The 12,756-nt window shown below is 39.7% G+C and overlaps 1 protein-coding gene across 1 annotated transcript; it reads right to left on the minus strand.

Annotated features, from left to right (window-relative positions):
• Nucleotides 1-1,643: 1,643 nt before the first annotated feature.
• On the minus strand, nucleotides 1,644-12,029 carry clptm1l (CLPTM1 like). The gene is made up of 17 exons (XM_053493379.1): nucleotides 11,530-12,029; nucleotides 11,306-11,400; nucleotides 10,245-10,434; nucleotides 10,009-10,154; nucleotides 8,478-8,556; nucleotides 8,254-8,371; nucleotides 7,225-7,319; nucleotides 7,044-7,128; nucleotides 6,838-6,941; nucleotides 6,548-6,613; nucleotides 6,401-6,451; nucleotides 6,230-6,312; nucleotides 5,933-5,967; nucleotides 5,107-5,162; nucleotides 4,922-4,966; nucleotides 2,775-2,890; nucleotides 1,644-2,687 (listed from the first exon to the last, which is right to left on the minus strand). Exons 1-17 carry the CDS (start codon nucleotides 11,692-11,694, stop codon nucleotides 2,606-2,608), a joined length of 1,611 nt encoding a protein of 536 aa, XP_053349354.1. The 5' UTR covers nucleotides 11,695-12,029; the 3' UTR covers nucleotides 1,644-2,605.
• Nucleotides 12,030-12,756: the final 727 nt, after the last annotated feature.

Here is a 12,756-nt window from a genome sequence, read left to right on the forward strand (position 1 = left end):
AGACTGGAGCCTATCCCTGGAGGCATAGGGCACAAGCCAGGGTACCTTGAACAGAGTGCCAATCCATCACAAGCACACACACTACAGGCAATTGGGGAAGGCCAATTAGAGGCATCTATTCAATTCAATTTTATTTGTATAGTGCTTTTAAGAATTGTTGCAGAGCAGCTTTACATACTCAAAAGAATTTTGTATAAAAATTGAATGTGTATAAATCAAAATGATTGTCCCTAATGAGCAAGCCGAGGACGACGGCGACAGTGGCATCTCCCTGGGATGGTAATAGGAAAAAACCTTGAGAGGAACCAGACTCAACAGGGAACCCATCCTCATTTGGGTAAAGCGGATAGCAGGGATTGATCTGCATCATACTGTGTGAGACTGGAATTTCAGTATAACAGGAGATAAGTTAAAATAGAATCCAGTTCGTTCTTGGAGGCTCAGGTAAGACTGTATGAAACTTCAGTCCTAAAATATCAAGGGACTGAAGTCACAAGTCCTTAGAGAACAGCTGTCTGCATCAGCTGAGGAGAGGACCGTCTTCGCGGGAAAGTGGAACCGTCCCCAGTCACCACACGCATCCCAGGCAGACCACACGGGGCATCCATGTGACGAGATCTCCAACCAGAAGCAAGACACCAGAACGAGTCGGACAGCTCCAGGGGGCAGAGGGGATCTGGATGTGTAGAGAGGGACAGGTACAGGGAGAGAGAATGTGAATGTAAATTTAGTGCAGAGTGCAAGCAGGGACTCCGGCAGGACTAAGATGTAAAGCAACCGATCACCTCACAAGGCGACAGTGCTAAGCACTAAGTCTATGTAGTGCTAATCTACATAATAGAATTAAAGTAAAAGTATAACAACGAAGTAAGGCCCATGTATTCTGATCCAATAGAGAGCTACTGTAGCTCAAATTGCTATAAATGCTGGTTCTGAGAGAAAGCAGTCAGAAAACAGTTTGTTGGTTATGAGGCTGCATAACTGCAGACCAGTCAGGGTGTCCATGCAGACCCGTGTCCACCACCAAAAGGGTTCACAATGAGCATGTGAGCAAGAAGAATGGAAGAAGTTGGGCTAATCTGATGAATCAGGTTTTCTTTTACATCATGTAGATTGCCAGGTGCATGTGCGACACTCTCCTGTGGAAGAGATGGCACCAGAATGCACTATGGGAAGAAGGTAAGAGGCAGCATGATGTTATGAGCAATGTTCTGCTTGGAAACCTTGGGCTCTGCCAGTCATGTGAATGTTACTTTGACACATACCGCCTACCTAAACATTACTGTCAATGCGATAGGCCAAGGAAATTTTGGTGGCAGAAGTGGAACTACTCAATAATAGCCATTGCAAGAAATTACTGTCACAATGTTATGACTGATCGGTGTAAATGTACATCAATTCATTAATGCATTCACTGCACATCGTACTGTGTAGGCTGTGTATGTGATAAATTAAATTTGAATTTGAATTTAATGAAAATCAATTTGTCATGCCTGTTTGCATCCATACCCAAGAGGAATAATCTATACATAATAAACCTTTTTTTTAATTATTAAATTAAATTAAATTAAATTAAATTAAATTAAATTTAATTTAGTTTATCATCACACAGACATCACTCAGAAATCACACAGATGCCAGAATTTGGTGGAGGATTTCATTTATTTTGCTAAAGAAGCAAAAGAACATTAGAAAATGAATATTAAAAACATAATTGCATTTGCGTGTTTTTTCATGCATCACCGTAATGTAATAACCAGAACATCAGGAATGTGAGTACCAGAGCTGATGGTGATAGGGAGAAAAATCCCACTCATACACAGCTGTTTATTTTCAGTAAAGGTGGTTCGATCAGCTTTCTGATTTTAAAAATATATATACCAAAAAGTGCTAACTGTTGCAATTCTAAGCAAGTAGAAATATCCTCCTTATAAACCAATGCATGGACTTTATGAATAAATGTCAAATCAAGGCCCTTTAAACACTTTAGTGGAATATAGTACACAAGCACACAGATCATTCTCACCAGATACACAGAAACATCACAATCCCATCAGGACATTCAACTTACTATCAAACCTTTTGTTCATTTGGCACAAATGTGACTTTTTTTAAACACTTTTTTTTTATAATTCTGCCTTCAGCTGAGCTTCTTGTCCTCTCATCATAATTAGAGATACGGTCAAATTAAATTAGTGACATTTGGGTCACCAGCAGGATAGCAGGGAATAACAGGCAGATAGTGCGCATTAATAATCAGCTCTGATTTTAATGATGCGTGTGTGTTAATGAGCTAACTCTGCTCCATCCTGAGAAAATCAAGGACTGAATACCAAACCACCTTAAGCTCACCCGTTAGCTCAATAACATCAAATCAGTTCATTTAGTAATCACCACCCTAGTAGTTCATTTTCATGTGAGGATTACAACAAGAAACACGAGGAGAACAGGACACGAGAACACCAAGCACACGTAAGAGACAGAAGTCCAACTCCAAACGAGCCAGCATCCATTGTGCTATCGATGCATGTGTCCATGTCCTCGCCACTGTCTCCGAGTGTCCGCGTGGACGTCTCCAGCAGGTCAATTAGATGCCGTGGTCCGTTTATTCTTTGTGTGGTTTTCGTTTTGGTTCGTCGTAAGACACGCCGTACTCGTTCACCCTGGTCTTGTCCACTGGATACAGCCTGCAAAAGACAAAAGCAGCGTTTCCACCTGAATCTAACAATCATTCACACTTTCATTTGTACATCTGAAGTGCAAGTCTGGCTCACCATCTCTGATACAGGTAAATAATAAACACGGCATCATCCCTGAAGCAGGCCAGCCGGTGAGACGTTGGCATGGTAATGATGAAGGCAAAGACATCGTCAATAAACGTGTTGAATGCCTGAGGATCAAAAACACACGTAAAGAAAATCAGTAAACACTAGGAGATATTGTATGGAGGGCATTTTCTATAAAATCAGCTCTGAGGATAAATACGGCTAGATCCACAAATCACAGGTTTATACAGTATCATATAAAAGTCTGTTCTGACCGAGTTTGCACATGAGTGGTGATATAGAGCATAACAGCACTGAAACATTTAGCTTATACACATCACCTCAAATTCAAGGTCATCATCTGTCATTAATCACACTAACTGTTGGATGCAGCATGGGTGAAAGTAGGTCTACCTGCCAAAATTAGTCATCGCTTCTAAGTCGTTCCGAATCGTCTCTGAACGGTCCTGATTGTTCTGTTTACTGCTAACAAGATCTACAAAGCTAATAAGCTTTTAACACAAGGCTAAATACTAAATCCCTCTGTAAACCTTGATGAAGGGCATTTCTTGCTGGGTGGAACGAGGGATTGTACACCTTACATAGTGCACTTGCTTTCCATTTAATGCTATTTGTGATTTAACCTTTGAGATTTTAAAGTGGGATAAGTGCAAATAAAAAGCACATCTCATAAGCTTCTGAAGACTGTCCACCAACTCCATAGTGTATTCTCCTCATCTTCTGGCTATATGGCATGGGTAAGAACGTAAAACTGTTTCCACCCCTGTTAATTGCACTAACTGTTAGTTGGTATCTGCCAGTCACCAAGGTCACCGCTTTGGTTGCACCATCCTGCCTACGACTGCACAACAGCCATCCCTCTTATGTGATAATGCACTCCTGGGCACTCCACAAAATATAATTTTGCTGTCATTTAAGAAAAGTCTAATTATTGATATGATAAAGCATTTATTTGTGCTTTTAAATGTCTTTCTTTGACTTCTTTCATTTAATCTAGATTAAAAAGGGAGGTTGCTGAGGGAATGACCTGTTCTATTGTAAGTATCGGTAAGATACTATGGTGTAAGAATACAGGGTGTCCCAAAAAATTTCACAACATTTCATAGTCTAACAACATAGTCAATTCTCGCATTTTAACAAGATTGTAAAAACTAAGTAAGTTTAATGTTTTACTTTTGGATCTGCATGCCAGTGATAATGACAATGTTCGGTTATAATGGCCACCAGGTTCATCTGACTTGTGATTTTTTTTCTATGGGGCTATTTAAAAGAACTGGTCTTTGTCCCCCTCTTCCTACAAGCCTAGAGGAATTCAGAGCAGAGAATCATTGAAAATCAATGATCGATACATAAATCTTTTATTTTTCAGCATAAAGTCTATTAAGCCTACAATTTTGTTTGCCTAGGACATGTAGTTACTCAGATATTCATATGATGTAAAACCTTTTGGGACACCCTTTACTGTTACTGGAAAGCTTGAGAGTGTTTAGGATGGGTTTGCCCTGTAACAGACCACATCACATTATTTATTTTCCTATAACTGCATGCTTTATTATTTTCTTAGATAAATCAATAGATCAGACTTTCCATCAACATCCAAAATCATTTTGCAAAAAGCAACAACTTTTTAGTTGTTATCTTTAGACCTGACATAAAAAAATGGGTGTTGACTCAGTTTTTTATTTTTTAAATAATTAATTTATTTAAGGTTTTTTACCTTATTTTTCTAATTTTCTAGATGTACCTATCCGTGGACTACTGGATCTTGTGAATTTCCCCATTGGGATGGAAAAAGTATCTATCCATCTATCTATCCATCTATCTATCTCTTATACTGCAGCAGATACATTACAGTAAAAAAATGCACCTATGCTGAAAATTGTAGACCCCTCCATGATTTCTAAGTAAGAGAACTTGCAAAATCACAGGGTGATCAAATACTTATTGACCTCACTATGTGTGTGTGTATATATATATATATATATATATTAAAAAAAGTGGTCCATTGTTACAGTAACACTTTTTTTTTTAGCTCGGTGTTGAGAATTTTCACTGTAAACTCGATGATGTTTCCGTTTTTCAGTTTTAATGGTGAAGAAGCTATCTTAAAAAGCTATCCTAAACCTATCACTTACCTTGTACATAAAGGCTTTCCAGGGCAGATGAGCCACTGATTTTAACTGTTAAAATGAAGAAGAAACATAACGATAAAGTGTAAACACCAGTGTTACTTGAAATAAAAGATTAAACAGCTTTAAACAGCTTTTTGAATCAAAACTAAAAAAGTGGAGCAGCATGCGCTGTTTAAATTGATGCCAACCTTGTAGTTCACAAAGAGCTGAGGTAGCATGAAGAGGAATCCAAAAGCATATACTCCTGTTAGGAGAAAGAGAAATGAATTTATTAAAACCGGCCTCTCAAAGGTTTTGCCTTCAAGAATCACAGTAGTGCACAAAACAGATTTCTTTAATAATGTTTTCACAAACTATGGAAATATTTTACTGTTATTAAAATATGCACCAATAACATATTTGCTATTTTTGGAGATTTATCTCACGAACTCACAACTTAGAGAATAATTTTGTTTGTTGACATTAGATTTAACTCTATATTGTTCATAGATGTACATATTTTAAGGAGTGGGGGTAGCGTAGTGTTCAAGACATTAGGTTACTGATGTCACACAAGGTCACACGTTCAAACCCCAGGAACAGCAAGCTGTCCACTCTAACCCTGAGCAAAACCCTCAACTGCCCAGATGCAAGTGGGTGTTTAAGTCAAACCAGGACTTTTGCTTGTGCAGAATAAAAGAACACAGTTATTAAAATTTTAATGAAATTTCAAGTCCCAGTTTGACTTGAAAACCTCTTGTACAATAGGATAATTTGTAAGTCGCCCTGTATAAGGACAAAGTTTAAATCCCCAAATAACTACGCTTACATTATATAAATGTAGTTATGTAGTTAAATGTAGTTGGGATTTAAACCTGGTCAATTATGTTGTGCTTCACACACTCCACTTCTAGAGCCAATTTAAAACACTATTCAGGATCCCTTTTGAAATGTTAGGATTTACACATCAGACCTATACAACAATAAGCATGAAGTGAGATTCAGTAATAATCGCAAAATATTATAAAAACGTACCGTTGACTAAACTGTTGATCAGCCAGGAGTACCAACTGTTAACACGACGAAACATTCAGAGTTAAAGTGAAGTGAAAGAAGTGAAACTGCTAAACGCTAAGCTCAGCATACAGAGGTGCCACTACTTTTAACAAAAACAAGACATTTACTAAATTAATAAAATAAAATAAAAAAACACACAAAGCAAGAGAAAATAAACAGTCAAGCAAAATTTAGGGATCGAAAAAAATCAATCGCTGCCATAAATATTGGCACCTCAAAGCATAGCGGTAGCAATAATAAATTAAAGCAGTTTACCTTTTATACTTCACAAATACAAGTGCATAAACGGCTCCACCCACACACAGTGGGTACAGCAGGTATGACAGGTATTTCATCGCCTGTTAATAACAACCAGTTATAATTATTATTAAATATTACACCACATATTGCACACTTACAGTACAACTCTGATTAACCACTTCTTACCAAACTGTCATATTCCTCAGTCCTTCTCTCGGATTCGTCAGATTTGCCGAACTGAAAGACGAATTATCACACAGATTATAAAAGACCTGATTTGAAAAGAAGCTGTGTGGATTAATATAAATAAAATCAACAAATCTGCACTCTGACCATGAATGTTGGAGTAATCCCCTTCCAGAAAATGTAGATTTTGAAGGCTTTCTTCACTTTCCACACCTGTACAAGAAAACCAAAATACTAAAGATGAAAGCATTTACTGTATTACACTGAATTCATGCGCATTTTTGTTTATTTACACTAATGCTAATTAATTACCCTTTTTACCACTCTAGTCCATCAGATGCACGGTGTAAGAGTCAATTTATTTACTTATTTATTTAGCCAAACTTTTTTTTTCTTTCCTTTTCTTTTCTTCTTTTTTCTGTGGTGTTTGGACATACCTCAATCAGAGATCCTATTCCAGCAGGGATGAGCACCAGCAGGCTCGTCTGTTCATCCAGCAGATAGAGAAAAATCACTAACGTGCTGAAACACCTCCACAGCACTGGGAAAGCACACCGTCACGTCAACACAGGTACTGATAAAGCCGCTAACTCTACAGGAAAACGTTTCTCATGAAAGAAAGAAAGTAAGTATCTGGTGTCACCTGCTTTGCTGGACATTCCCACCATGCTCTTCTTCTGCTTCCAAAAGCTGATGTCATTTTTAAACGCCAGGAAGTCGAATAAGAGCTAAAGAGAATAACCGTGTTTAAAAGCACCACAATAAAACTACTACTTTGTTTCAAGTGACTTAAAAAGACTGTACAGTGTTATACATGTACTTACATGAAACGCGGCGACAAAGAAGGTCAGGGCAAGAAAGTAGAGATTGGTGTCCACGAATATGCCCTTGATTTCATCCGCATCCTTTTCAGTAAAGCCTACAGAAGCGAAACAGTACGTGCAGTGTTAAGCATTGTGGTTGTACCTTTTGTTATGGTGATCTACGGTGCAAATGGAGATTACTACAGTATCAACCACCATGGTTATGTTGTTTTGTACTTAGTAGGCACCTTATTGTGGTCAGAGCTGCTGTGGATCCTGAGTCTATCCCAGTAGCCCTAGTGGGCACGAGGCAAGAATGAGACATCTATCTATATCATTTATCTATCTATAGCAATCTATCTAACAACACGGTTTCATATTGGTTATGAAACCGATGTGAACATGAGGACGGCACGAACAGTAACTCCACACTGACAGTAACCTGAGCTCAGGCTCTGAGATGCGACTCCATTTTTGGTATTTATGTCCAGGTGGTTTGTTAATCACATGGTATTAATCCAAATGGAAAAGCGTTTTTACTAAATGTTACGGTTCGATTCCCACCTCGGGTACTCCGTTTTCTTCCTACAGTCCAAAGACATGCGGATTATGTTAATCGGCATCCCCAAATTGACTGTAGTGTATGTGTGTGCCCTGCAATGGATTGGCACCCTGTCCAGGGTGTGTCCCCCCAAGTCTCCTGGGATAGGCTTCAAGCCCCCCGCAACCTCGTACAGGATAAGTGGTATAGAAGATGAATGATGAACATTAAAGTGTTACGGTAGCTCGCAATGCTTCAATGAATGTGCAGGAGAAATTAATATCCATCCAACTAGGAGAATTTTTCCATCCTTTCTTTTTCATTTAACACCAGGTATCTTCGGCTTAACCCATGAAATAAATTATCATTCAATAAAACCCAAAGCCCTGCTTGTGGGCATGTCCAGACTGAAACCGACATTCAGCACACTTAATCTCTTTAGGTGACGTCATTTAAACATGATCGTAACTCATGACGACACGCAGGTAGGAACCTGTTTTGTTTCTCACCGAACTGCTGCAGCGAGTACACAGCGTCCTGCATGTGAATCCAGAAACGCAGCTTTCCCAGAGTGATGGTGTCATACGAAATAGTGAGAGGGAGCTCGGTGGTGCTGCTGTTGATCTCCTGGAAAAAAAAATAAAAAAATTATATATATATATATATATATATATATATATATAAACGTGACACGTTGTTCATCTTCTGACAATGAAATGAGGGAGACACGTACCACCAAATCTTTCACTCGGTTACTCAGCTCGTCTATAAACAGCAGCGGCAGGTACACAAACTTCTTCCCACTCTGATACCTAAAAACCAGACAGAACACAAGGCAGTGTTCTGTTAAAACATGCAGTGCTGTGCAAAAGTCTTGACCATACTGTACATTTCTTCATATTAAACAAAGAAAATGATGTAGATTAAATTACCGAAATAACACATTTTTATGCAACAACCTCAGCAGCAACCTCATTTTCCCTCTCGTCTGGTCCAATCACTCGGCATTCAGCATCACCAGTATACTAATCTCCGGCTTGATCATTTATCATCATCTGCCCCCTTTTCTCACTGGTTCATGCCTCAAGTTAGATGATTTTTACGCTTGACTGATATGTACGTCATTGTATTGTTCAAGAAACAAAAACATTCCTTTGAAACTTGTTTAAAAGTTTCACTTTTTTTCGCTACACTTTAACTCTGAACGTTTTGTCATGTTAAGAGTTAATACTCGTGGCTGATCAAAAGTTTAGTCAACATTACGTTTTTATGCTACATTAAGATTAATGTATTGCTTAATCGCACTTTGTCCTTATGAAAGTTTATATCAAAGAGGATCCTGAATGGTGTAATATAATGGCACTGGAATTGGGTTGGTGCAGCGACTGGACTGAAAATAAGAGCCAAAAAGTCCTTCATGAAGCCTGGAGAACTAGTCCTCAAGACTACATTAAAAATACAAGAAATTCTTCCTTTTTTTTTTAAGCAAAATCTGAAGTAATGAGGGCTGCCTCAAGAGTTTTAAAGAGTATCGTAATATGCTTTTTGCATACACCGATCACTCATGTTTAAATTGCTTTTAAGATCTCATTAATACAAAATAAGAGCATGTAAAAAAAAAGCATTTTAAGATTAATAATACCAAAAAAAAAAAAAAAAAAGATAAGTGACTGATCTAGTATGCCTCAATCTACAAAAGTTACAATTTAAACCTCCTAGGGTTTGCAAATACAGTATATGTGAGCAGATTCCTCCTCCAGTCCTAAATGAAAACCCCGGTTTGAGCGCAGTTACCACAAGTCAGCACCTCGTCTGCTTATAAAGCAAAGGTTTCTAGCATAAACTGAAGAAATTCAGCCATCCATGTAACATACACAGCAAGATTTAGTTTTACATTTTAGTGTTTGTGGAAAGTTGCATATGAAGAAAATTGGAAATGTGAAAATCCAACAGGATTTTTTGTTGGGTTTTTCACCAAACGTCACTAAAGTCTTATTATGTACAGCAAGAAGGCAAGCAAGAAGGTAAGGGGGAAAAAGCAAGAGAGGAATGAGGAACTATGGCAATAAAGCACAAGAGAAAGGAATAAAGAAAAAAAAAAAGCAAAACATCAAGCTAGCAAGAAACAAAGAAAGCGCTGTTTCTGTGTCACGGGAGAGTCTGACAGTTGTTACTTGGGAGCCTAGAAATGTTAATTCAGAAATCCAAATGGCTCACGATAAACCTCGCCTTCTAAAAATCAAAGTGCACTTAAGGAGGCTTACACTCTCATATAGCGATGCACATCACTCGGTATGGCCTCTCGGTCGAACATGAAGTTCTCAGCAACGATGTTCAGTGTGAGACGGGAGCGCCAGTGAGAGACGGGTCGGTCCACCTCTCCATCCCCCCCAGGGGTTTTCTGCTCCTGCTGCCGGGTGATAAGATTCATAAACGGTCACAATTTGGTGGCTGCAGGAAAAAGACTACAAAAGATACGAGTGCAAACATGGCGTCTCACCCGAGGCAGCTCTTGGCCGGTGATCAGGCTGACCTCCGGGGGTTTGGGCAGCATGTAGGTGGTGAGCTGTGTGACCAGATGCACCTGGCGTGGGTCCTGCCACGGAGACACTCCTGCTTGATGAACAAACACCATTCCGTATAGAGTTCCATTCTTCCGTGTCTTCTTCGGCAGGGACACATTTATTAACCTTCAAAGAGAGAAAAAAAAACAGAAAAGAGGAAAAAGTGTTAAAATATTTGTCTAATTATACATTTATTTAGTAATTTTACACAGCTGTTAAAGTTGTTGTGAGTGTCATGATAAATAGTATGCTGCCTTCTTGGACAGGTGTCACTTAAAAAAAAATAATGATTATCTCAGTGTGACTACATGCGTGTTAAAATAAAACCGATATAACTTTACTCTGCAGAGCGATGGGTGGTGTAGTGGTCAGCACTGTCGCCTTACAACTTCAGATCCGGGTTTGATTCCCGTGCATGTAGCTTGCATGCTCTCTCCATGCTTAATTCAGTCCTCCCACAGTCCAGTTTAAGCTAACTGGCATTCCCAAATTGACCATAGCGTGTTAAGGTGCGTATACAAGTGTTAGAAAATGGATTTGCAACCCGACCCCACTTCGTACCCCAAGTCTCCTGAGATAGGATCCAGGCCCCCCGCAAGGATGTATACAGAATAAAGCGCTATAAAAGATGAATGAGTGAGTGAGCGAGTGATAACATAACACTTCCTGTGTTTGTGAGCTGTGTTTGTTTGACTTTTTTCTCTTGGTCACTTTAGAAAAGAGGAAACCAATAATGGGTTGTGATGGTGCAACTGGTTGTAGAGATTGTGATAACAGGAACTTGTCCATCCGATCCGCACAGGTTTTAACGCCAAATACCCTGACGCAACCCTACCACTTTTATCCGTGCTTGGGACCGGCACTGCGTCCAGTTCCCAGGGTTTGTGGGTACTGGGTGGAAATCAAACCCATGGTAGGTGAGAAAATGACCACTAAGCCACCAATGTCCCCTTTCAAAGGAATATCGAGTGCAATTATTTTTTTCCAGGCATTTTACCTCTCAAATTTGCTGTGCACATCGAAATCCTCTTCCCTGTGGATGAGTGTGTGTCCTCCATCAGCATTGGCGCGCAGAGCCGTGTAGATGCTCATCTGTACACATCAGGAGAATGAGAACACATCTGTAAGACTTCTTCCAGCTGTTACTCCTCTCACCACACATACACACACAGATGTTAATACACACAAGGTGAAGACAAAGTGAAGGTGCATGATGCTGACCTGCAGTCGAGGTTTCCCTGCCAGATAAGGGCTGACGCAGGTGTCACTGCTGGGCTTGTCACAGGGTTTGGTGTACACGATGCCGTACATCACCCAGCACGTGTGCAGCACGTACACGATGAAGACCCCCACTATGATGGTGGTCAGAGAGGTCTTCTGAAACATGCTGCCTGTTCTCCTCAAATATCAGAAGTGGATGAACTGGATTAATACTGCTCTGTAGAACTCACACACACATGACGTGACCCGGGTTACCCGGCATGCCAGTGCTGCTGCGGCACGCGCAGCTTGTGACACGTAAGGATTAAGTCCTGATGCTTCATCACCGCCTAAACACCCAACATCATCCTCACAAAGCTCCTTCACAATCCTCTGGAAGATCTTTAATCCCAAAATAACGCGCACAACGCACCGGGGAGGAGAATAAACACAAAGCTGTGTGATTTTTTTTAAGCGTTTCGTGCTTCCTGGTTTACCCTCAGAGCCGTGTTCTAACTTCCGCGTTGAGTTCTTTTTCCGGGTTGCCAGATTTGACTTTACAAAGCCTTGAAACTAAAATAGCGCCCTGCTGACCTGTATTGTTTTAAACTATATATATATATATATATATATATATATATATATATATTTTTTTTTTAAGCGGCTCGGTGGCCACTGTCGCCGTGCACCTCCAGGGTCTGGATTTGATTACTGCCTGAGCTTGCATGTTCTCCCTGGGCTTGGTGGGTTTCCTCTTGGTACTCTGGTTTCCTCCCACAGTCCAAAAACCTGCAGATTAGGCTAATTGGCGTTCCCAAATTACCTGCAGCGTGTGTATGTGTGTGTATGTGTGTGTGCCCCGCGATGGATTGGTACCCGGTCCGGGGTGTACCCTGCCTCATGCCCTAAGGCTCCTGGGATAGATTTTCCTCGCGTACTCCAAACCCTAACCCTCCAGGCTTCCACAATCCTGAATACAGGATTAAGCAGTATAGACAAGTACTTTATTTAACATTTGATTTATATATATTTATATATATATATCTTTTTTTTAGTAATAAGTACTCGTATTTTAGAAATAAATACTCGTCTATACGAGTACTTATTACTTTTTTAAAAAAGCTTATTATTGTGGCTGATAACTCTAAATGAACTTCTCGTCTGCGGCAGAGGTAGGTTTTGGTCTCACCCTCCTGAGATGGCCTTCATGAGAGCCAGTTTCATTATGGTGCTTGACGGATTTTGCAA

Source organism: Clarias gariepinus, chromosome 3 (assembly GCF_024256425.1).
Source record: "Clarias gariepinus isolate MV-2021 ecotype Netherlands chromosome 3, CGAR_prim_01v2, whole genome shotgun sequence".
Taxonomy (NCBI): domain Eukaryota; kingdom Metazoa; phylum Chordata; class Actinopteri; order Siluriformes; family Clariidae; genus Clarias; species Clarias gariepinus.